Below are 27,440 nucleotides of genomic sequence, written 5' to 3'. Positions count from 1 at the left end.
ATGATAAGTCTTTCTCATTTTTGGTTGGGTGTTCTGTGACTTATAGGCAAACGCATCCAAACTGATACAGAATGACATGAAATTTGTGAGATTGACAAGATAACAGAGTTTAATTAAAAATGTGAGACTGGTGATGAAGAAAATGTCTGAGCCTCTTTCAGATACTAGAAAGCCAAGCTGGTATACAGAGCCTTGCTCTACTTTACTAAATGGATTTTCAGAGTTCTAGAGACAATCAGAGCACTTTCATTTTTTGAGGAATATATTTTTTAAATTTTAGGAAAGCTAAAACAATGCTTCCAAATTGTATATTTTGAATATTTATGTGTAATGAAATAATATTTTAGCACAAAAAGTGCAAAACTGTGGCTATTCACAGGATAATTATAAGATAAAAGCAAAATATTGGGCCGGGGTTGTAGCTCAGCGGTACAGCGCTTGCTTAGCATGTGTGAGGCACTGGGTTCAATCCCCGGAATCACATAAAAAAAAAATTAAAATAAATAAATAAAGACATTGTGTCCATCTACAACTAAAAAAAATATTTTAAAAAAGCAAAATATTAATTTATGGTCTACTGTAGGGAGTATAGCTCAGCACAGAATCACAAGTTCAAATTTCTGTCCATCTAATCATTCTACTAGGGGAACTATATAGATGATGGTTTAAATTTAAGACTTTTTATGAGTAGAAATTCTGGTTTGCTAGCCCTCCAGGACATCCTGATCTTTCTTGCAATAAATCTCTATCTCTTGCCTTGCACAAAACTCAACTCAAAGTGGATCAAGGACCTAGGAATTAGGCCAGAGACTCTGTACCTAATAGAAAAAGAAGCAGGCCCAAATCTACATCATGTTGGCTTAAGACCTGTCTTCCTTAACAACACTCCTAAAGCACAAAAAGTAAATCAAGAATCAATAAACAGGGACTGAGGTTGTGGTTCTGTGGCATAGCACTAGCCTTGAGCATGTGAGGTACTGGGTTTGATCCTCAGCACCACATAAAATTAAAATAAATAAACAAAATAAAGATTGTACCCATGTATAACTAAAAAAAAAAATTAAAGAGTGGAAAATTTAAAGATGGAATTGGAGAATAGCATGCTAAGTGAAGTAAGCCAATCCCAAAAAACCAAAGGCCAAATGATTTCTCTGATAAGTGGATTTTGATCCATAATGGGCAAGGGAAGAAGGGAGGAACTTTGGATTGAGCAGAGGGGAGAGAGTGAGGGAGGGGAGTAGGGAAGGTTGTGGAGGGGGAGATGGTAGAAAGATATGTACATTATTACCTCCACGTGTGGGTATGATTGTACAAATGGTATAATTCTACATCATGTACAACCAGAGAAATGAAAAGTGCTCCATTTGTGTAAAAAAATAAAATTAGAATTTTTAAAAAAGAAAAACATATGTATGTAGTATTTTACAGTTTCAGAGGTCACTTAACATAATTTTTTTAATTTTCAAAATGATCCAGTGAAGTAATGTGGGCTTACTAGATGAAGACCCCAAACTCCGATGGTGACCAGTCATTCTTGTCTCTTCAGTTGGATGAACAAAACCTCGGCATATTCTCCTAATGGATCAACTAGAACAAAACAATTAATTTAAATGTCACCAGATTGAAAGACATGCAAAGTGCCCACAAATGATTTACAACTAAACTGACCAAAGAGAAACATGTGAACCCCAAATGGGATTGGGATTTCAAAAACTGCCAAAACAGTGGGAGCTTAGAATTCTCCCACTTCATATTTGCTAATATGGTAATGAAGGTAGTACGTTTATTGGTATTTGGTAAAAGGTTATGTGCTTTTCATATTTATTTGCCTTTTTTATTCATTGTTCTGTATCTGTAATTTTCCCCTGTGCGTGTGTGTGTGTGGGGGGGGGGGGCATTTGCGCCCTTTTCTCAATTTATTCTGGTACCAGGGATTAAACCCAGAGGATCTTAACCACTGAGTCCCATCCCCAGGCCTTTTTATTTTTTATTTTGAGATACCGCTGGCCTGGAACTTGCGATCTTCTTGCCTCACTCTCCCAAACTGCTGGATTTACACGCCTGTGCCACTGCTCCCAGCGATTTATTATCCCTTTGGTATTGTTTTCTTAAATCATTAATTTATTTCTTTATATTTACTAATTTCTTCCTCCTACTTTCCTCGTGTTTATTTTTATATTTTTCCCCTAAACTTTTGCTTGTTTAATTTACTATGATTTTTCGTATAGGCCCTGCTTTTTTATTACTCTCCATTTGACTTTTTTCCCGGGTTTTTCATGGAAAAGATCACCAGAGAACATTCCTCCCTCGGAAGCTGAACCACGGAGGAGGAACCCCGCGGCTGTAAGAGAAACCCGGAGGCGGGGAGAAGGGACCTTTCCCCGGGTAGGCTCGCCCAGAGTCCGCAGCTCTGCCGGCCAATCGTCACCACCGAAGCCTTTTTCTTCTCTTCGATTGGCTTTCGTGGAGACGCCCCCATCTGTACTTGGAAGGGACGGTGGCCGTCGGTGGACACTAGGGTTAAGGAGCGGAAAGGGCTTGCGCGTGTGGGTCGCAGCCTCCCTTCTGTCAGCAGTCAGGCTCCCTGGATATGGCGGCGGCCGCGGCAGCGTCAGTACTGCTGGTGGCGGCGGAGAGGAACCGGTGGCAGCGTCTCCCGGTCCTGCTGCTGCCGCCGAGGTGACCGCGGCTGGAGGGGCGGTGGATCAGTGGTCGGGGGCTAGGACACAGGGTGCATGGACCCGCATGAGCTGCGGGAAGTGCGGAGGGACCCCCAGGGTCGCGGGCTGGGAGAGGACTGAAGGAAAACCCCATCCGCTTTCGCGGGGGGGGGGGGGGGGGGTTCTGCTGTCAGTCTCTGCAGCAGAAATGAGACATCTTCACTCATCCTTTTCTTTACTTACCTCTTCCCCATCCACCCTTCAATCTGCCGTTGGCTTGTTTTTCCACTTACGAGGACTGGGAGAGAGATGGAGCTGGGCCTGCCATCCTCCATGCTTCTGTCGACACTATGCACCTCCTAGGCATTTACTTTCTGGTTTCACAGCACCGTTTGTGTGCCAGCATTAATACAATCCCGGTTCTGATGAAGCTCAAGGAAACCAAAGACCTGCCCAAGATCACGCAACTAGCAAGAGGGGCCTGGACGTCCTCAAAGTCCATTACAGTTCAGCCCTTGGGTCCAAATCAAAGAAAGACTTCTGGGGCTCTTTCCCATTGTTAGCATGCATTCAGTTAATAAGAGTAAATTTACTTTCCATAGGGCTGGGACATTTGTCAAAAGCTCTTATACCCAAGTTGGAACAGAACTATCTACCAAGTGACCCACTCTAGAAACCTGGCTCCAGATCCATTTCAAATTATAGTTCCAGGCATGAGTAATGATTATTCTGGCAGTGAAAACACCCTCAGATTTGCAGGTAGCTAGCTTCTTTATCTTTCTTTGCTTCAGTGTTATCATTTTCCACCATTCTGGAAAGACAATGTAGCTTAGTGTTCAGAGGCACAGACTGCAGTTAGAAGGTTGGTTCTCAGCTTAGTTACTCACTAGGTGTGTGACCTTGGCTGAGTTACTTAATATCTCTGCTTCAATTTTCTTACCTAGGAGGAGGTGATGCCAGTATCCTCAGTTGTGAAAATTAACACATGGAAAGAAGTTTAAACAGAATCTGACCTGTTTCAATCATTTCATAAACAAACTTTGCAAACTCAGCTCTTTAGATAAACTTGTTTGCTTTTATTTTCCACAAATGATTGTAGCCACCTTGGACTTTCAATTACTAAATTATAGGACTCACCGAAGCAAAATAAGAAAGTTGGTGAAAGTAATAGTAGTGCCACTCTTTTTCTCCTGACCTTTCTTCAGTTCCCAGGGATCTTCAAAACACTACTACAGACCCCTTTCTTTCTCTTCCCTCTCAAAGCTTATGTAATATCTATAGAATGATTCTTAATATTGCTGTCACTCTAGAAAGCCTTAGAGTTGTTGATGGATTATAGAACTAAAAAAAATGAGTCGGTATAATGATTTTACATTTCTCTTCATGCCATGATTCTCTGATAGCTTAGAGAAAAGAATTTTTAGTCGTGGAATTCCAGGCATGAGAATAGAAGCTTTCTTGAATCAGAGTGTATTTATTTCATGGAAGCAACCTCTTAATTTTGTTTAAGTCACTGTTTTAAGTTGTAGCTTATGTAATTGTGGAAAATGGAATATACCAATCAAAACATTGTTGAGATAGAGGATTATAATGATATATCTATCTCCATCTCTTACTAGAAGATGGCAGAAGAAAACTTTAGGTCAACAGTGGCCTTGGAACATTATTAGGTCTTAAGCTAAATTTAATGAGAATTCACCACTTTATAGAAATATCTGATTAGGACAGGCCTTAAATCTTACCACAAACCTACCTGAAGAATACAAAGGAAAGAAGATGCTAAATTAGAAAATACCTTATAAAAAATCAGAAAAGATGCTCTTCCTTGAAGATCAAGAAAGTGAAGTCAACTGAATTGGGAAGATGTGGAAGAATGGCATCCTTCTAGGGAAACTCTCTTACACAACTCATGTGCCAAAGCTGTGGGTCTTCCCACCAGCCTTTAATGGATGGCAGCATCCAATTGAATGTGTATTAAGTGGCAATGAGTATATAGAGTCACTATAGTGATGCAGCCTTCTGAATCTATGCCCCAGTGCAATATTAGACCTACTCAGTTACATAGTATATAAAAAAGATATATATACTATATATATCTACATAATTATACAGTATCTTATATACACTGTGTGGAAAGTTTTCATTTATGAAACCTTTGTAACAATGGTTTTGCTACATCTTCCAGATGTAGATGGAAAAGATTAAGGTGGAATTGCTTCTACAATTTGATTTCCCAGCATTTTCTTTTTTTAACTGAAATCTAGTGAATATTGTACTTTTTTGTTCTCAAAGTGAATCTTGCCTGCTTTCCATCAGCTCTTGACTAATGTTTCAGTGTTAAATTACTGTCTAAACAGGTATTGGGGAACTAAACTGTCATAAACATTCATGAACTTCTACCTAGGTAAAACAGATCAAACAAGTTATTCCTCCTTTCCTTTAATACAGAAACTTGGAATTGAATTACATATTTTTAAAACTGTGATATGTCTTCAGAATCACCTCCTATAGTCCTCTCTTGTACAAGAACACTGAATATAATATTTAAGGCTTGCATCCCCAATTCAAGGGGCAAATATCAGTTCCTGGGAGAGCAAAGAAAATCTTACATAGCATCATGGTTTGTGGCCCTTTAAAGCTCAGTCTTACATATAAAATCTTATTTCATGGTTCCTAAGTTTTCTCATGAGGAGAGTAGTAATGGAAAAAAAAAAAAAAAAAACAGTTGAAAAGCACTGGTGACTTGAGCCTGGGCAAGCTGATCATTGGGTCACAGATGAACACTCAGCTCTCCTGACTCCATAGCCAGCATTCTTTCCCTTTGCTGCCCTTGCTCAGCTTCCTTCCCTTTACTTGTCTGTTCTTAATGTCAAACCTGTCCTATTAGGATTGAATTCTATTGGTATTTTTTAAACTATAGTTTAACCAGCATATTTTTAAAAGACAAAAAAGGAAAGTATCAAAATGTAGGGTTATTTATCTTTGATGAAACTTCTAATTATGTGTGTGTGTCAGGTAGTATTTACTGAGAGTTATTATGTTAAAAAAAAGTTGGAAAAAAAGCTGAAGTAGATGATCTTGAAGCATCTTGGTTTTTTAATCTTCTGTAATTCTGTGGTCAGATGTCAGCCTCTATTGTAAACCGGTTAGGTGACTCATTCAAGGACTTGTAGTTCAAGAGGAAAACAGCCAGAACTCTTGGCTCCTTATTTCTAGATTAGTTTTCTTTCCCAAACAAAGTCTTACTAAATCACTCTGTTAGTGTTAGGTTTAGTAAGGTTTAACTTAGATTGTATCTGGGTTTGGTTTCAAGTTTTTTAAAAAATTAGATTTTGAAAGAACAATAACTGATATTGTGTTTTCTCATTAAATTTTATTTCATTTGGGTTTGTTTTATAGGAAATGGACTTGGAAGCAAAGAACCATGAAGTATGGAACAACCACAGGTACTGACAGACTTTGTTGGCTTTGCTTCAAACTGAACTAAGAAAGAGACATATTTAGGCTGGGTGTATGGTGCACATCTGTAATCCCAGCAACTTGGGAGGCTGAAGTAAGAGGACTAAGAGTTCAAAGCCAGCCTCAGCAACTTAGAGAGTATCTAAACAACTTCATGATAACCTGTCCCAAAATAAAAAGGGCTAAGAATATAGCTCAGTGGTAAGCATCCCTAGGTTCAATACCAAAAAAAAAAAAAGAAGAAGAAGAAGAAGAAAAAGAAGAAGACGACGATGACATGTTTAACCTTTAGTTTATGTGTAATAGAATTAGTTCTCATAAACCTTTGAAGTTTGGTATTTTTATGATAATTTTCTTAGCAATTTTTAAGTCAGGTTTTCACTTCTTTTTTTATTGGTTGTTCACAACATTACAAAGCTCTTGACATATCATATTTCATACATTAGATTGAAGTGGGTTATGAACTCCCAATTTTACCCCAAATGCAGATTGCAGAATCACGTCGGTTACACATCCACAATTTTACATAATGCCCTATTAGTAATTGTTGTATTCTGCTACCTTTCCTATCCCCTACTATCCCCCCTCCCCTCCCCTCCCATCTTCTCTCTCTACCCCATCTACTGTAATTCATTTCTCTCCTTGTTTATTTTCCCATTCCCCTCACAACCTCTTATATGTAATTTTGTATAGCAATGAGGGTCTCCCTTCAATTCCATGCAATTTCCCTTTTCTCTCCCTTTCCCTCCCATCTCATGTCTCTGTTTAATGTTAATCTTTTCTTCCTGCTCTTCCTCCCTGCTCTGTTCATAGTTGCTCTCATTATATCAAAGAAGACATTTGGTATTTGTTTTTTAGGGATTGGCTAGCTTCACTAAGCATAATCTGCTCTAGTGCCATCCATTTCCCTGCAAATTCCATGATTTTGTCATTTTTTAGTGCTGCATAATATTCCATGATGTATAAATGCCACATTTTTTTTTACCATTCATCTATTAAAGGGCATCTGGGTTGGTTCCACAGTCTAGCTATTGTGAATTGTGCTGCTATGAACATCGATGTGGCAGTATCCCTGTAGCATGCTCTTTTAAGGTCTTCAGGGAATAGTCCAAGAAGGGCAATAGCAGGGTCAACTAGTGGTTCCATTCCAAGCTTTCCCAGGAATCTCCATACTGCTTTCCAAATTGGCCGCACCAATTTGCAGTCCCACCAGCAATGTACAAGTGTACCCTTTTCTCCAAATCCTCGCCAGCACTTGTTGTTGTTTGACTTCATAGTGGCTGTCAATCTTACTGGACTGAGATGGTATCCTAGGGTGGTTTTGATTTGCATTTCTCTGACTGCTAGAGATGGAGAGCATTTTTTCATGTACTTGTTGATTGATTGTATGTCCTCCTCTGAGAAGTGTCTGTTCAGGTCCTTGGCCCATTTGTTGATTGGGTTATTTGTTATCTTATTGTCTAATTTTTTGAGTTCTTTGTATACTCGGGATATTAGGGCTCTATCTGAAGTGTGAGGAGTAAAAATTTGTTCCCAGGATGTAGGCTCCCTATTTACCTCTCTTATTGTTTCTCTTGCTGAGAAAAAAACTTTTTAGTTTAAGAAAGTCCCATTTGTTGATTCTTGTTATTAACTCTTGTGCTATGGGTGTCCTATTAAGGAATTTAGAGCCCAACCCCACAATATGTAGATCGGAGCCAACGTTTTCTTCTATCAGACGCAGAGTCTCTGATTTGATATCAAGCTCCTTGATCCATTTTGAGTTAACTTTTGTGCATGGCGAGAGAAAGGGATTCAGTTTCATTTTGTTGCATATGGATTTCCAGTTTTCCCAACACCATTTGTTGAAGATGCTATCCTTCCTCCATTGCATGCTTTTAGCCCCTTTATCAAATATAAGATAGTTGTAACTTTGTGGATTAGTCTCTGTGTCCTCTATTCTATACCATTGGTCCACCCGCCTGTTTTGGTACCAGTACCATGCTGTTTTTGTCACTATTGCTCTGTAATATAGTTTGAAATCTGGTATCGCTATACCGCCTGATTCACACTTCCTGCTTAGAATTGCTTTTGCTATTCTGGGTCTTTTATTTTTCCATATGAATTTCATGATTGCTTTATCTATTTCTACAAGAAATGCCGTTGGGATTTTGATTGGCATTGCATTAAACCTATAGAGAACTTTTGGTAATATCGCCATTTTGATGTTAGTTCTGCCTATCCATGAACAGGGCATATTTTTCCATCTTCTAAGATCTTCTTCTACTTCTCTCTTTAGGGTTCTGTAGTTTTCATTGTATAAATCTTTCACCTCTTTTGTTAGGTTGATTCCCAAGTATTTTTTTTTTTGAGGATATTGTGAATGGAGTGTTTTTCCTCATCTCCGTTTCAGAAGTTTTGTCGCTGATATACAGAAATGCCTTTGATTTATGCGTGTTGATTTTATATCCTGCCACTTTGCTGAATTCATTTATTAGTTCTAGTAGTTTCTTTGTAGACCCTTTTGGGTCTTCTAGGTATAGAATCATGTCATCTGCAAATAGTGATAATTTAAGTTCTTCTTTTCCAATTTTTATGCCTTTAATTTCTTTCATCTGTCTAATTGCTCTGGCCAGTGTTTCCAGAACTATATTGAATAGAAGTGGTGATAGAGGGCATCCCTGTCTTGTTCCAGATTTTAGAGGGAATGCCTTCAACTTTTCTCCATTCAGAATGATGCTAGCCTGAGGCTTAGCATAGATAGCTTTTACAACGTCAAGGTAAGTTCCTGTTATCCCTAGTTTTTCTAATGTTTTGAACATAAAGGGATGCTGTACTTTGTCGAATGCTTTCTCTGCATCTATCGAGATGATCATATGGTTCTTATCTTTAAGTCTATTGATGTGGTGAATAACATTTATTGATTTCCGTATATTGAACCATCCTTGCATCCCAGGGATGAATCCTACTTGATCATGGTGCACAATTTTTTTGATGTGTTTTTGTATTCGATTCGCCAGAATTTTATTGAGGATTTTTGCATCTAGGTTCATTAGAGATATTGGTCTGTAGTTTTCTTTCTTTGAGGTGTCTTTGTCTGGTTTCGGAATCAGGGTGATGTTGGCCTCTTAGAATGAATTTGGAAGAGCTCCCTCTTTTTCTATTTCCTGAAATAACTTGAAAAGTATTGGTATTAATTCTTCTTTAAAGATTTTGTAAAACTCCGCTGTATACCCATCCGGTCCTGGGCTTTTCTTGGTTGATAGTCTTTTGATTGCTTCTTCAATTTCATCAATTGATACTGGTCTGTTCAAATTGTGTGTATCCTCCTGACTCAGTCTGGGCAAATCATATGACTTAAGAAATTTATCGATGTCTTCACTATATTCTATTTTATTGGAATATAGGTTTTCAAAATAATTTCTAATTGTCTTCTGTATTTCTGTAGCATCTGTTGTGATATTGCCTTTTTCATGCCGTATGTTAGTAATTTGAGTTCTCTCTCTTCTTCTCTTCGTTAGCATGGCTAAAGGTCTGTCGATCTTATTTATTTTTTCGAAGAACCAACTTTTAGTTTTGTTAATTTTTTCAATAGTTTCTTTTGTTTCAATTTCATTGATTTCCGCTCTGATTTTAATTATTTCTTGCCTTCTGCTACATTTGCTGTTGTTTTGCTCTTCCTTTTCTAGGGCTTTGAGATGAAGTGTGAGCTCATTTATTTGTTGGTTTTTCCTTTTTTTGAGGAATGACCTCCAGGCGATGAATTTCCCTCTTAAAACTGCTTTCATTGTGTCCCATAGATTCTGATATGTTGTGTCTGTATTTTCATTTATCTCTAAGAATTTTTTTATTTCCTCCTTTATGTCTTCTGTAACCCATTGATCATTCAGTAACATATTGTTCATTTTCCATGTGATGTAGGATTTTTCCTTTCTTCTTTTATCATTGATTTCCAGTTTCATTCCATTATGATCAGATAAAACGCATGGTATTATCTCCACCCCTTTATATTTACTGAGGGTTGCCCTATGGCATAATATATGGTCTATTTTTTGAGAAGGATCCATGTGCTGCTGAGAAAAAAAGTATATCCATTTGATGATGGTTGATATATTCTATATATGTCAGTTAAGTCTAGGTTATTGATTGTGATATTGAGTTCTATAGTTTCTTTATTCAACTTTTGTTTGGAGGATCTGTCCAATGGTGAGAGAGGTGTGTTGAAGTCACCCATAATTATTGTGTTGTGGTCTATTTGATTCTTGAACTTGAGGAGAATTTGTTTTATGAATGTCACAGCACCATTATTTGGTGCATAAATATTGATAATTGTTATGTCTTGTTGGTGAATGGTTCCTTTTAACAGTATATAATGTCCTTCCTTATCCCTTTTGATTAACTTAGTCTTGAAGTCGATTTTATTCGACATGAGGATGGCCAACCCTGCTTGCTTACGAGGACCGTGTGCGTGGTATAGTTTTTCCCATCCTTTCACCTTCAGCCTGTGTATGTCTTTTCCAATCAGATGTGTCTCCTGGAGGCAGCATATTGTTGGATTTGTTTTATTAATCCATGATACCAGCCTATGTCGCTTTATTGGAGAGTTTAAGCCATTAACATTCAGAGTTACTATTGATATATGGTTTGTACTTCCATCCATGTTTGATTATTTATCCTTTTTTTAAAACAATTTAGTTTGTTTCTCCATGATTATCTTTCCCCTCGCCCTCTGTCTTTACCGAGGCACTTCCCACTGATGGTTTTGGTTACTGTTTTTCATTTCTTCCTCGTGTAGTGTTTTGCTCAAAATGCTTTGCAATGCTGGTTTTCTGGCTGCAAATTCTTTTCACTTTTGTTTATCATGAAAGATTTTTATTTCATTGTCATACCTGAAGCTTAATTTTGCTGGATACAGAATTCTTGGTTGGCATCCATTGTCTTTCAGTGTTTGAAATACATTGTTCCAGGACCTTCTTGCTTTCAGTGTCTGTGATGAAAAATCCGTTGTTAACCTTATTGGTTTACCCCTGAATGTAATCTGCCTCCTTTCTCTTGTAGCTTTTAATATTTTCTCTTTGTTCTGTATATTGGATATCTTCATAACAATGTGTCTTGGCGTTGGTCTACTGTGATTTTGTGTGCTCGGTGTCCTGTATGCATCTTCAATTTGTATATCTGTTTCCTTTTTTATTTCTGGAATGTTTTCTGTAATTATTTCATTCAGCCGGTTACTCATTCCCTTGGTTTGAATCTCTGTAACTTCTTCTATCCCAATGACTCGTAAGTTTGGTTTTTTTATGTTATCCCATAACTCTTGGATGTTTTTCTCGTGATTTTTTTACCAGCCTTTCTGAGTTGTCTAGACTCTTTTCAAGATGATATATTTTGTCTTCATTATCTGACGTTCTGGCTTCTACTTGCTCCACTCTGTTAGTGATACTTTCAATTGAGTTTTTAATTTGGTTTATCGTTTCCTTCATTTCTAGAATTATTGTTTGATTATTTTTTATAATCTTTATCTCCTGATAAAGATGCTTAACTTCTTCTTTTATCTGTTTATGTAATTCATTCTCAATGTGTTCTTTCGCTGCTTGAATTTGCTGTCTCGTATCCTCTTTAAGGTTCCATTCCATCTGTCTAAGGTGTTCCTTGAGTTCTTTTTTTTTTTTTAAGAGAGAGAGAGAGAGAGAGAATTCTTTTAATATTTTATTTTTTACTTTTCGGCGGACACAACATCTTTGTTTGTATGTGGTGCTGAGGATCGAATCCGGGCCACACGCATGCCAGGCGAGCGTGCTACTGCTTGAGCCACATCCCCCAGCCCCCCTTGAGTTCTTTATATGACCATTTTTCTGATGACTCTAGGTCCTCCTGAATATTTAGGCTGTCCTGCATTGTTTGTACTCCTTTTCTTCCTTGCTTTTTCAAGCTGCTCATGTTACTTCTTGTTCTGTTTGACTGCTGAGTTACTGTTTACTCCTATAGATTTATTTGATGCTTGGGAGGAAAGGTATTAGAAGGGAAGGGAAGAAGTCACTAAAGAGAATGAGAGTAAGCAGGTAGAATTCAAGGAAGGGGGAATAAGAAAATTGAAAAGAAATGAAAAGAAAAAAGAAGAAAAAAATAGAAAATAACAAAAGAAAAAAATTTTTAAATAATAATAATAATAAAATTAAAATTAAAAGAAAAAGAAAAAGAAAAAAATTTTAAAAAAAAATTTTAAAAACAATAAGAAAGAAAAATGAAAATGAAAGAAAAAACCCAAATCAAAAAAAGAAAGAGGAAAAAAAAAACTAATAAATGCAGTCTTAGAGTTTGATTAACTTCTCTTCCAGTAGGTGGCGCTGTGCCCACCAGGCCAAGTTTCTCCTGTCAATACCCGGGAACCAATCACTGTGCAGCAGCTCCTCCTCCCAGACTGGAGGAGTCTCCAATCCTGAGTGCCTAGGGCCTCCTCTTGTGTCTAGTCACTTCCCCACTTTTCCTCTAGCCAGGCCCCTCTCACGGGTGCCGCTCACCACAATACTGGCTACACGCCAGGTCTGCTGCTCCCGGGAGCCCTGTTTTCATGAACGACTGGGCACACTCTTCCAGTTTGCCATTCCCTCAGACCCTAAGTTTGTAGAGCTTGGGGCTGAGAATCCTCAGAGAATTTTACTTGCCCTCTGGTAGCCACGCCCCCGGTAGCTGGTGCAAGAGACCTCAGCTGTCAGCACTGGTGGGAGCGGTAGTTCCGCGCTGCGGGTCCCACGCCACCTCTGATTCCCTCGGTCTGGCTATCGCGCTCACGGGAGAGCTGGGAGGGGCCCTTACGGGAGAGCTGGGAGGGGCCCTTAAGGTTTCCCCGATGTGTGGAGAGGGAAGGCTAGGGAATTACACACCTGTAGCCGCAGGTTTCAATGAAGTTATCGCCTCCTCTGCAGTCTGGTGACGTCAGTTCTCTGCCATGGTGGTATCTCTTGCAAATGGCGACAGTTCGTTTCCCTTTGCCGGGTGACCAATGCAACGGGTGGGTCCTTACTGTCTCTCCCAAGCCCCATTTCAAACCTGTGGCCACTACCTATGAAGGCTTGGTAGGCATTTACCTCCGTAGGATGAGAAGGGCTGACCAGTTTTTTCAGCCGGATGGATTAGTGCTGAGTCACAGCTGTTTGTCTGCGGGAAGCAGGTGAACGGGAGCTTGAATTCAGCTTATCCGGGCTCTGAGAGGCCCAGACTGTTCGCCCCAGATCCACGTCAGCTCAGCATTGCCTAGTGAGTAGGAAGGTCACTATCACCTTCTTTCTTGCTTCTGAGGTCTTAAGAACTTCATGTGAGAGGTGCCCTCCCAATACCTAGAGGAAAAGAACCTACCTATCCCTGAAAAGACAAGGATAGAAAGGTTTTCACTTCTTTTATATCAAAAATGCCTCTTGTTGTTGAGTCTAAAATACAGCAGGTAATAATGGAGAACATTTTATATTTATGTTGTTATTTCTGTCTGTCTTACCCTTGTATTATGTTGAATTGGAAAAGCATAACTATGGTGGTTAGTGCTTTTAAAACTGTTCTTTTTAAGTAGCAGAATCTTTTTCTTCAAATAGAATTTTATGTGGAATTTCCAGCTATAAAACTGATGAATATATACTAAAATGAAAATAGAATAAATATTATAATAAAATAGAATATAGTTATAACTTTCATCTATCCCACCTCCAAATGCATACATAAATCTTTGATTGGTGACTTCTGATAACTCTTGAGTTCTATGGGTCCCCATAACAAAACACTATTTTAAGTTATGTAAACCTTTATTTTTTTTAGAATTACTTTATTACAAACTATCAGTATTTACTTTCAATGATGATAGAAGTGCATTTTACATGTTAATTCAATGGCATGTCATTATATGGCTGATGGCAGGCAACTGATGCAATATATAGCCTGTGTACCTAGGATTAGAGACAAGGAAACAGAGTAACTCAGAACTCATGTTCTGGAGTCAGGCAAACTTAGGTTCAAATTATGGATTCACCACTTATTTTAGCTTTATAATTTGAAAAGAGTAGTATCTGTTTAAGCCTTAATTTCACCTTTAAAATGGAGATAATGACAACAGTATCATTAGTTGATCCTCCTCATTCAGAAATTTAACATCCATGGGTTCTGCCTCCATGGAATCAAGAAACAATTTATAGAAAGTATTCAGAAAAAACAATTACATTTGTACTAAATATATACAGACTTTTTCCATATCATTATTTCCTAAATAATACAGTAAAGCAACCATTTACATAGCAATTTATGTTGTATTAGATTAATTAATCTAGAGATGGTTTAAAGTTACACTGGAAGATGTGTGTTGTATGCAAATACTGTACCATTTTATAGTAGAGACAAGAGCATTTAGGGAGTTTTGTATCCATATGGATTCCTAGAACCAATCCCCTGAGGATACCCAGAGACACTCAGGTTTGAGTCTTTCGCATAAGACCTGAGGCATAAAAAGTGCTTATTAGAGATTAGTTATTATTAGCTAAGATGATTTTTAAGGTATTTTGATTTTATCTTTGACATAACAAAGCATGTTTTAATTTTAAGTTTAAAAAGCTAATTGTAGAATTTATGTTAATAGGGATATCTTGAATTTCAGTGAAGAGAAAATAAATGCATTAATATTTGTTAAAATGATAATTTTAGGAGCTGGGGTTGTGGCTCAGTGGTAGAGCACTTGACTGGCATGTGTGAGGCACTGGGTTCGATTCTCATCACCACATATAAATAAATAAATAAATAAAAGATCCATCAACAACTAAAAAAAAAAATATATATATATATATATATATATATATATATATACACACACAAAATTTTTTAAAAAATGATAATTTCAGGCTGATTTTACCAAGACAAATCTTTATCAACTGGTTATGAATATTCTAATTCTTATTTCTTATGCCTCAGTAATATTTGCATATGATCTTTATGGTATTTTAAACAGGAAGAAACATTACCAAGGTCCTCATTGCAAACAGAGGAGAAATCGCCTGCAGGGTGATTCGAACAACCAAAAAAATGGGTGTGCAGTCCGTGGCTGTTTACAGCGAGGCAGACAGGAATTCCATGCATGTAAATATGGTATGTTATTAAAATCTGGAAGCTAAATCTTGTAAGGATCACATTTATTTGCTTTATTATGTAAGTTTAGTTTTTTATGATGTTTGCTAGGGTTAACAGAGTTTAAGTAGCTAAGGTCAAACTATTCACTAATAATTCTAAGTAAGAAGACCCAACTTCCCTGTAGATTGGGTTATCAGTTATTATGAGCTATCATGCACCAGGCATGATGAATTCAGCTTTTGGTCTGTTTTACCTGCAGCAAGACTCTAAGCACACCACAAAAATTCATGGGGACCAACTTCTCCTGGTCTTTCACCACTGTATCACCCACCTGTTACAGCAGATGATCTTGATTTCACAGAGAAAATAGAATTGAACTTCCTGCCACAGAATCTGCTGATTCACGCACATCTGCATCCATCCTGTTCCCATCCAGTGTCAGTCATCTGCCTACACACTAGAGTCTTTCTCATCTTTTTCAGACTTTTCTCAAGCTGGGGATATAGCTCAGTGGTACAATATGTGCTTAGCATGCAAAAGGCCCTGGGCACCATCCCCAGCACCACAAAAAAAAAAAAGAAAAGAAAAGAAAGAATTTTCCCAAAATAACTAAAAGCATAAATTTCAAATGTCTCATCATAAAAAATGATAAGTAAACCAAATGATGGATATGTTAATTATGTTGTTTAATTATTTCACACTATATACATATTATCAAAAATCACATTGCATTCCATATATACATAATTATTATCTGTCAATTTAAAATAATAATAAAAAACAAATTGATATATTTGTGCCTCAAAAAACATCTTCCATTTTCAATGATGTGTTTTTCATCACTCTCCACTAGATCCTTCCTAAAAGCATTTAAATACCGTACAATTTCTCCATCTTCATAACTATTGGCAGTCTCACATTACCCTCTCCCCACTTACATTCTCTTTCTTCTCCAGTTTATCACCAACTTAATAGTCATTTACCCTGCTCCTTTCTCTTCTTTGCCTACCATTCTCTTCTGAACTCATTTCTATTCAGCCTATGTCCCCACTCCTCCATTGACACTCTCCCTGCCAAGGTCACTATACATCCATGTCCCAGAATCTGATGGAGTCTTTTCGAGACTAAAATGGCTTGACCTCTCAACATTATTTAACGTCATAGTAAGCTACTCCCTCCTTTTCAAAGTAAATTCTTCTCATGGCTTTCATTATTTCTAACCCTTCTGTCCCTTCTCAGTGTCCTTTTTCTGGGATTTGGTTCTTTTTTTATTATTATTTCCTTTTTTATAAACTTTTTTTTTAAGTTATAGATGGGCATAATATCTTTTATTATTTATTTATTTTAATGTGGTGCTGAGGATGGAATCCAGTGCCTCACATGTGCTAAGCAGGTGCTCTACCCCAGCCCTGGGATTTGGTTCTTGAATCCCTTCTTTTCTGGAGATGTTTATTGGTAAAACCGAAAGCTATTGAGCTAGGACTAGATGCGTATTCTTCAACACAAACATTCCTGTAGATTTGTGTCCCAGAGACACATTCACATATACATGCAGATAGATGTGTGTACAAGAATGTTTCCTTCAGCCTTGCCCATATCCAACTTTTTTTTTTTGCCACTACATTCTAAATGCACGTAAAGAAGTTCATGATTAAAGAAACTGTAATACCTCCATACTGTGAAAGAGCATGCAACTGTTATACAAAGCAGAGTAGACATATATGTACAAATGTGGAAGCAGCTTCAAAACATACTGTTGGTAAGAAATGCACCTGCAGAAGATAACTATATAGTATGATTACATCTGTATAAAAAACAAAAACTAAAACTGTATGTTTATATAAATATGAATGAATAAATAGGAATATGGATATGGAAAAATATGTCCCAAACTGGCTATAGTTGAAGTTATATCTGGAAGGAGATTGCAGTTTGGAGAGGAAACAGTACCAAAGACTACATTGCCTTTGTATTATTGTTCATTCTTTAGAAAGGGAATGAATTTGCATTTTGTGAAACCAAAAGCTTAATTTTTTTTATCCCATATCTTGTTTTGTGTTCCTGTAGAAGAAAATCCAAAACTTTTGTGCCCTACAATGTTGACCAGAGGGTCCTTTGACCCTTCACTCACTATTCCAGCCACATAAGCTTATATTGATTGCTCAAGTAGGCCAGACTTCTTCCCAACTTAGGTCCTTTATATATGATGTTTTCTATGCCTAGAAGGCTCACTCCATCTCCATTCTTATTCCTGATCCATGTTCTCCATCCATATGCCAGGCCAAGTCCTCATCATCCTTGAAGAACTTTCCCTGACCTTCCCTTCTCCCTTGTCCTGACCACCTTCAGACCAGATCTGGTCCTCTTCCTACCTCTGTTATATACTTGGTTTTTCTTTCAGGGCCTTTTTTTTTCCCCTACATTTTTATTGGTGCATTACATTTGTTCATAATGATGGGTTTTCTTATTACATATTTGCACATGAACACAATATAACAATATAATTTGCCCTTGAGGCCTTTATCACAGTTGTCATTAGGAGTGTGAATGCTTAATGTTGGTCTTGTTTACTGCTGTTCAGACTGCTTCCCCATCAAAGCATGGCACATAGTAGGCACTAAGTCTTTTGGATAAATATTGTCTTTCTCCTCTACTGCAAAAGATGCTATTATTATATGAAAGTTCTAAATGACAGTACAAAATAGTTGACAAATGTACAGAATGAGTATTATTATCATACTCTAGCCATTATATAAACCTCAGTAAACTTTCACTCTTTTTCCGCTGTATATATCAATTGTATATTTTGTTTCTTGTCAAATTATAACTTAAGATTATTATTGTTGTTGATAATACCATGAGGTATGACTGTTGTTTTCTATCCTAAGACTTTAGTTTCATTCTAGTATGTGGCTTATGGGTAAAAATCAAGTTTTAGCACCTTCTTCATGCAAAAGATTATAAAACTGGCTTACTTTTATAATATAAGCATGAACTGGTATTTCGTTTTGCAGTCCTTTTGTTGTCCTTGAGGAGGCAGCATTTATTTATAATCATAAAAATAATCTGAAGCAGTTCTAAGAAGTGTTTGAGGGTGTACCAGCCATGTCATCTTTTAAGCAGGTACTATTTCTTGAACAGGCAGATGAAGCATATTTTATTGGACCAGCTCCCTGCCAAGAGAGCTACCTCTCTATGGAGAAAATTATTCAAGTGGCCAAGATCTCTGCTGCACAGGTAAGACTTCTGAAAAGATTTACAAGAGGAATAAGTTTTCATAATTTATGCAAAATTATTTGTCTAAATTATTTTCTATTTTTAGCCAAGACTTTTTCATTTGGTTTTTGGATTGTCACTGTAAACTAATCACATCTCTTTTCATTCCTCTTCTTGACTGAATCCTGTGTACTTTAGATCTTTTCAGAAGTAAGTAAAGGGAAGATCTAAACTGTATATAAAAATGGAGAGATATTTCAGCTCTTCTACCTTCAAAATCAGGTGCTAAGAGCATCAGATCCTTCGGGAGAATAGATGATGCTCTAAATTACAAAGTAAAATATAATCAAAAGAGAAATCTTTTTTTCCTTGACTTCTAGGTGTCATTGTAGGAATTCACCATCTGTTTTTCCAGTATCCCAGGCTCAGAATTTGGATATTATTACATCTCTTCTTCATCCTTCAAAATGAAATAGGAACCAACTTGTGTTGAATCTTTCTTTGAAATGGCTCCAGACACAGTTCTTTTTGATCACATAGCCAGATCTTTTGATCTCTTATCTGGATTTATGAATCTCAGCTGATTTTCCTACTTTTAAATCTGTTACCAATTCAATCAGTTCTCCATACTTCCATGTGAACATTTCTTAAATATGGTTCCTTATTATTTTCTGCCTCTCTCCCTGCCCCATTTTAAAAACAACCCCACCCCTTCCCTATCTTATCTATTAGTAAATTTTCCTTGGTTTCAAGATAAAGTCCAAACACTTTAGCATAGCACACAAAAGAGTTTCTGATATTATCCCTTTCTATTTATGGAGACTTTGGGGCTAGGGTATAGCTTAGTGGTAAAGAGTACTTGCTTAGCATATGTAAAGCCCTGGGTTCAATCCCTAGAACTGCAAACAACAACAAAAATCCTAAAAAAAAAAAAAAAAACCTTGTGTTTTGTCTCCAGTTCTTTATAATAACTAATAAACTTCTCCCTCTTCTTTACACACCATGCTATTTCATCTATGCATTTTCTGATATGGTTCTACCTGGCAAGTGTCTCTTCCCCAATTTCCTTTCATCCATGCATTTCCTCTCTCAGCCAGCACTGATTGGTTTCCTGTTTTGTGCCAGTTTCTAACCATGGATGCAGCACTAAATAAGATGGAGACAGTTCTACCCCTACAAAGCTATGCTGTAGTGGGTGAAACAAATAATAAACATTTAAACAAATAGAAAATAGAACAAGCAGAGTAATACTTGGTGGGAAGAAAGTAAAGCAGAATAAGGAGACAAAGACTGGATGGGAGGTACTTTTAAATAGAATAGTCAGGAGTGACAATGAAACAAAGACCTAAATAAGCCAGGAATGGGGGCCTGAGTCACTGTAATCCCAGGGACTCAGAGGCTGAGGCAGGAGGATGGCAAGTTCGAGGCCAGTCTTAGCAATTTAGCAAGACCCTCAGAAACTTAGTGAGACCCTGTCTCAAAATAAAAAGGGCTGGGGATATGGATGTGCTTAAGCCCCTGGGTTCAATCCCCAGTACCGGGGAAAAAAATTCATTTAGGCTGATCAACCTCCTTATTTTATTATTACTTTATCCTTTAAAAAAAATGCCATGGGCTGGTATAATGGCTCAGTGGTAGAGTGCTTGCCTGGCACATATGAGGCACTGGGTTTGATCCTCAACACCACATAAAAATAAATAAAATAAAGATATTGTGTCTATCTACAACATACATATACATATTTAAAGACAGAAAGAAAACTTGTTAGAGTTGAAAATCCACTCCCTTTTTAATGATCATTCTCTGCAACCATTTTAGTTTACGTTATAACCCTCTAGAAAATATATGACAGGCAGAATTTCTAGAGAATTTATCAATTCTATATCTCTTTTGGTTAGTATTGTATTAGATGCTATAGCACAAATATTGAGAAGATAATAGATACTATTTGGAAAAGAATAAATAGCCCTATTAAGAGATACTAGCAGATGGCAGAGATTTTAGGGCAGGTATGTTAGTCAGCTTTCCATTACTATATAACAAATACCCAAGATAATCAACTTATAAAGAAAAAAGGTTTGTTATGGCTCACAGTTTTAGAGGTTTTAGTCCATGATTGGTTGGCCTTGTTGCCCTGGGCAAAATAACGTATCATGCTGGGAGTACATGGTAAAGCAAAACTGCTCACCTCATGGCTGGGGAACAAAAGAGAAAAAGGAAAAGACTAGGCACCACAATCCTCTTTGAGGGCACTCCCTCCCAGTGACCTAAAGACCTCTCATCGTGCCCCGCCTCTTACAGTTCCACTGCCTTCCAGGGGTTGGGGACCACACCTTTAACAGGAGATCCCAGTGTTCTGCCCCTATTAATAAAGTCATAAACTTCTTGAGGCTGTTTTGGGATTGCAATTGAACTCTATTTTCACAAGGAGATAGCTGCTTTTCTCTGAACTCTATCTAGTTGATCAAAGAATGCCATCAAATTAAGTATCTGCTAACAATAAAGAGAACAGGCAATGAATACTTCAGAAATGAAATTAAGGAAACAATTAACTTTCATAATAGCATCAGTAAGGATCAAATATGAATCAATAGCACAAATGGTTTAAGACCTACTTGTAAGTCTCTACTAAAACGTTGCTGAAAGAAGTTCTAAATGAATAGATATGTCACTGGAAGACTCACTATTGGTAAGATGGCAATTCTTTCCAAATTAATCTGCATATTTAATTCATTATTTTTTATTTTTGTTTTTGGTACCCTTTTGACACTAAGCAAGCACACCACCACTGAGCTACATCCCCAACCTTCTTTAAAAATTTATTTTGAGGGCTGGGGATATAGCTCAGTTGGTAGAGTGCTTGCCACACATGCACAAGACCATGGGTTCAATCCCCAACACCATACACACACAAAAAAAGTTATTTTGAAACAGGGTCTTTTTGCTAAATTGCCCAGGCTGGCAACTTATGATTCAACTGCCTCAGCTCCCCAATAGCTGGGATTACAGGCATACACCACTGCACCTGGCTTAATTCATTCTTTATCAAAATCCCAACAAGGTTGTTGGAGAAATTGGTAAGCCAATCCTAAGATAGCCTAGTTGTACTGGCTAAAACAATTTTAGCTATACTAGCTAAAACAATTTTGAAAAGACTAACAAATTTATACCAATCAAAAGCAAAACTGCAATCAAGACAGAGTGTTATTAGTATTAGGATAAATATATAGGTCAGTGGTGCAGAATCAAGACAGTCCAAAATTAAACACATACATACAATACACATACACTAAATATTAAAATGAATGAATGAAATGTACAGATTAATATGGAAAGAATTGCCATCTTACCAATAGTGAGTCTTACAATGATATATCTATTTAGAAACTTCATATGTATATGTATGTGTGTGTGTGTGTGTGTGTGTGTGTGTGTGTGTAGTCATAAACTTCTTGAGGCTATTTTGGGATTGCAATTGAATTATATATATGATATATATGATAGATAGATATAAATACAGATATATAGATATATATATGCACAGACATATATATATGAATATCTGTTTGCAAAAAAAGGTGAACCTAAAGTCTGGATCTTAGAGCCTTGTCTCACACCTCACACACACACAAAAAATTAACTTGAAATGTTTTATGGACCTAAATGTTAGAGCTAAAACTAAAAAACACTTCTAGGAGAAAACCTTTGAGGCCTTGGGTTAAGCAAAAATTTCTTAGGCTACTATGAGCAAGATCCATAAAAGAAAAAAGTGATAAAATGGTTATCTTCAAAATTTAAAATTTGAGTGCTAGGGCTGTAGCTCAGTGGTAGAACACTTGTCTGGTATACATGAGGCTCTAGGGTGGATCCCAAGCACCTCCAAAATATATGTCCTTTAAAATATAAAACTTTTGCTCTTTGGGGAAACCATTTAAAAACATAAAAACAATGTTCTGATTGGGAGAACTATGTTCAAAACATGTATTCAGTAAAAGGCTTGAATATATAAAGAGCAGTTATATATATAATGAAGCAACCCAAATTTTTTTTAATGGGAAAAGTATTTGAATAAATAAGTAAAATGTCCCACAAACCATTAAAAGATGCTTAAAATATTAGCTATTAGTATATGTATGTGTGTATATGTATATGTATGTGTGTTTAATTTTGGACAGTATATTCTGCTCCACTGACCTTTATATTTATCCTAATACTAATACCACTCTATCTTGATTGCAGTTTTGCTTTTGATTGCTATAAATTTGTTAGTCTTTTCAAAATTGTTTTAGCTAGTATAGCTAAATCCAATGACAATAAAATATCACTTCATATTCATTAGGATGCTATGATACAAAGGACAGATAATAACAAGTGTTGGTAAGGATGTAGAGAAATTGGAACCCTCACATATTACCTGTGGAAGTGTAAACTGGCACAGGCACTTTGGAAAACAATTTTGCTGTTCCTCAGAAACTTAAAGAGTTAACATATGGAACAGTAACTCCACTTCTTAGGTATATATTCAAAAGAAATGGAAACATACATGCATACAAAAACTTCAACATGAATATTCATAGCAACATTACTCACAAAAGCCAAAAAGTGAAAACAACCCAAATATCCATCAATTTCAGGATGGATAAATATAATGTGATATACTCATACTATAGAATATTATCTGGTAATAAAAAATGAAGTACTGATACATACTAAAAAATGAATGAACCACTGGGCACAGTAGTATATGTCTGTAATCCCAGTGGCTCTGGAGGCAGAGGCAGGAGAATAGCCAGTTCAAAGCCAGCCTTAGCAACTTAGTGAGGTGCTAAGAAACTCAGTGAGACCCTATCTCTAAATAAAATACAAAAAAAGGACTGGGGATGTGCCTCAGTGGTTAAGTGCCCCAGAGTTTAATTCTTGGTACCAAAAAAAAAAAAAAAAAACAGAATGAACTTTGGAAACATTATGTTCAATAAATGAAGGCAGTCACAAAAGACTGTGTGAATTTTGTGATTCCACTTATATGAAATGTCCATGATTAATCAAATTTATAGACATAGAGAGATTAGTGGTAGCCTACAACTGGGAGGGAAGGCTGCTGAAAGGCATGGGTTTTTTCTTTTTTTTTTGAGTTGGTGAAAGTTTGCATAATTTGATTTTACTCAATATCTTAGATTACAGTGATGATTGCACAACTCTGTGAAGATACTAAAATTATTGGATTGGTTGAGTTTTATGGCATATGAGTTATATATTAATAATAATGGTTTGAAAAGTACAGTACAGCATTTTCTTTATCCATTATCTGTTGAAGGACATCTAGCTTGGTTCATAGTTTAGCTATTGTGAATTGAGCTGCTATAAACATTGATTGGCTGTGTCACTGTAGTATGTTGATTTTACGTCCTTTGGGTATAAACAAGGAGCGGGATAGCTGGGTCAAATGGTGGTTCCATTTCAAGTTTTCTGAGGAATCTCCATACTGCTTTCCTATAATTAATTAAAACAAATTAAAATGAATTTTTTAAACTGTTGTACCACTACATATCCACTAGAATGGCTAACACCAAAAAAGACTGACAGTATAATGTGTTGGTAAGGATGTGGAAAAACATGGAATCATCCTACATTGCTAGTGAATACAAAAATAATACAAAAATAGTACAACTGCTTTGGCTGTTTCTTTAAAAGTTAAATATAGGACTGGGGCTGTAGCTCGACAATAGAGCACTTGGCTAGCATATATGAGGCATTGTGTTCGAGCCTCAGCACCACATAGAAATAAATAAATAAAATAAAGGTACTGTGTCTATATACAACTGAAAATTATTTTTTTAAAAAAAGTTAACTAGGGGCTGGGATTATGGCTCAGGTCTAGAGTGCCTGCCTAACAAGTCCAAGGCCCTGGGTTCAATCCTCAGCACCACATAAAAAAAAATAAAATAAAGGTATTGTGTTCAACTACAACTAAAAACAAATATTTTTTAAAAAGAAGTTAACTATATAATTACTATAGATGACCCAACAATTGTACTCATGAATATTTACCCAAAAGAAATGAAAAAAAAAATGCCTGCACAAACTTATATAGGTATATTTATAGCAACATTATTCATAATAACCCCAAACTGGAAAAATATCCAAATAAATTATATGATATATTCATGCAGTAGAACCTATACTATAAAAAGGAATGAGCTACTGACACATACGACAATATGAAATAATGCTATATGAAATAATGACACAGTCTGGTGGTGGTGCACACCTGTAATCCCAACACTCTGCTCAAGAGGCTGAGGCAGGATAGTGAATTCAAAGCCAGCCTCCGCAATTTTGTGAGGCACTAAGCAACTTAATGGGACCCTATCTTTAAATAAAATATAAAAAAGAGCTGGGGATGTGGCTCAGTGCTTAAATGCCCCTGGGTTCAATCCCTGGTACCAAAAAAAAAAAAAAAATCCAGACATACATAAAACTGTGTCTTTATATAAAATTTTTTTACATATAAAAAATTTGCATATAACATTACAGAAACAGAAGGCAAGAGAGTGGTTGCTTGGGTCCTGAGAACAGGGATTGACTGTATTTGGGCATGTGGGGGTGTTTTCAAATGATGAAAGAATTCTAAAACTAGATTATAGTGACAGTTGCACAGTTGTATAAATTTACCAAATTCATCAACCTATAAGTAGGTGAATGTTATGTATTATAAATCAAAAACCAAAACAACCGGGCTGGGGTTGTAGCTCAGTGGTAGAGCACTTGAACACTAAAATTGAACTTTTTGAGACTCTAAACTGTCTGTAAAATGTGACCATCTAGCATTATTAGTAACTAGATTTTGTTGTTTGCTGCTAGAGGATGTGGGTTATTCTATTTGTATGAATTTCCCAGACAACTGGACTTACCCCTTTAATTTGAAATGCTCTTTGTACATAACTATTTTGAAATCGGGTTGGCTAAGCTGTTTGTTTTTCTTTTTGCATTCTCTTGACTATAATTACGATACATCCTTATTACTTTTGAAAAACAAATATGCCCTGGCCACACCTCTTCCTTTTGGCTGACTTTTGTTTCCTCTGTTTGCTGTCAGCGTGTTTACTCTTAGAAATCTTGCTACTCTCAGTTACTGATTTTCCTTTCTATCTGCTAGAAAGCCAAACAAGTAAACCTAATAAAATTCTTAGTAAATTAGAAGTAAGTAGACTAAAGTCTGAGGGATTCCTCTTTCACTAACATACATAAACACTCTACTACCTGACTTTTTGCTTGCTTTTTAGCGTATTTCAGAAAGATAACATTGACAGATAGTAACCTGAGGATTATGAGGTATTAATGTCTAGCACACTCTTTCTAGCTTTTGGATATTGTAGTTTCAATTCTAGGGCAATTGTACACAGAGACAGAGTAAACAAAAGCCTCTCACCCTGTGCTTCTTGACATTCTTCTCAATTAGTATTATTCTTTTTTCTTTTTTCTGCAATATGGGAGATTGAACCTAGGGGCACTTTACCACTGAGTTACATCCCTAGTTCTTTTTATGTTTTATTTTGGGACCTTCCAAATTGCTGGGGTTACAGGCTTATGCCATCAGATCGGCCCTAATAGCAGTATTTTTTAATTAAAATATAGATTCTTCTGTGCCATCTGATCTAGAAATCCCACTTCTAGGTATAAACCTAAAAGAATTAAAAGCAGAGACTCAAACAGATACTTATATACCAACGCTTATAGCAGCATTATTCACAATAGCTAAAAGGCAGAAGTAACCCACATATCCATCAACAGATGAATGGGTAAGCAAAATGTGGAATATATATATATATACAATGCAATATTATTAAAAAGAATAAAATTATTATTAAAAAGAATAAAATTCTGATACATGCTACAATATGGATGAACTTTGAAAACATTATGGTAAATGAAGTAAGTCAGACCCAGAGGGACAAATATCATACAATTCCATTTAAGCAAGGTACATAGACTAGACAAACTCATAGACAGAAAGTAAAATAGAACTTACCAGGGACTGGTGGGGTGAAGGGAATGGAAATTTTTTTTGTAATCATGAAGACATTCTGGAGATGGATGTTGATGGTTGTAAGACATTGTGAATATATGCCACTGAATCCTGTACTTAAAAAAGTGATTAAAAGTGGAAAATTTTAAGTTATGTATATATTACTACACTTTTTTTAAATGATAAGAACTGGGGTGTAGCTTAGAGGTAATTTCATTTGCTTGGTATGCATACCCTGTTTTGAGTCCTCCCTCACACACACACACACACACACACACACGTAGATTCTTATGGCTTATTTGAGGCTTCTGAACTAAGTTTGTATGTTCCAGACATCTCTTGGGAAGCAGATTTTGATAGAGACCATAATGTGCCTGTGGCAGTGTATGGAGAAGCCTCCCTAGAGAAGCATAGCTTCACCTGCATCAAAGCTTTGCTAATTGAGAACTAACAGGTTTGTCATTTTATTTCTCACTTCTAGGCTATCCATCCAGGATATGGTTTTCTTTCTGAAAACGTGGAATTTGCTGAACTTTGTAAGCAAGAAGGAATTATTTTTATCGGTCCTCCTTCATCTGCAATTAGAGACATGGGTATAAAAAGGTACAAATTGATATCTTTTTAAATATAACCATAGAAAGTTTAATTGAAAGTTTCCTTTACCTATAATTGGTGTTTTAATTATACACTTTTTTGTCATAGTCATAAATAATTTATCCAAAATGTAAGAAAATTACATTGAGTTACAGAAATATTCAAGTAATCACTGTTTCTAATCAATATATTAATTAGTTTTTTTGAACAAAAATAAGGTGTGATAAGCTACTACACAAAATGAGGAAATGTAACTCATAGGCATTTTAGTTTATGTATCAATGTTTGTTTTCTCACACTGTAGTCCTTCCTTTACCTATAGCATGCTTTTTAAAAAGAATTCCATTATAATATTTGTGGTTCTTATGAAAGATTTATAGAATTGGGGCATCTTGGTGTTCTTACTC

General features: G+C 36.4%; 1 protein-coding gene across 1 annotated transcript in view; it reads left to right on the top strand.

The window, feature by feature from the left end:
- The first annotated feature begins 2,500 nt into the window (after window positions 1-2,500).
- Window positions 2,501-27,440, top strand: part of MCCC1 (methylcrotonyl-CoA carboxylase subunit 1) — a 69,623-nt gene continuing 44,683 nt past the window's right edge. Inside the window, 5 exon segments of the mRNA XM_081300612.1 lie at window positions 2,501-2,679; window positions 6,060-6,106; window positions 15,079-15,215; window positions 18,339-18,434; window positions 26,921-27,042. Of these exon segments, the coding sequence (XP_081156738.1) occupies window positions 2,591-2,679; window positions 6,060-6,106; window positions 15,079-15,215; window positions 18,339-18,434; window positions 26,921-27,042 (491 nt within the window). The 5' untranslated portion in view covers window positions 2,501-2,590.

The sequence above is a fragment of the Spermophilus citellus genome, assembly GCF_964194105.1.
Source record: "Spermophilus citellus genome assembly, chromosome: 7".
NCBI classification, from domain to species: Eukaryota; Metazoa; Chordata; class Mammalia; order Rodentia; family Sciuridae; genus Spermophilus; species Spermophilus citellus.
This window is presented reverse-complemented; position numbering and strand designations above follow the sequence as displayed.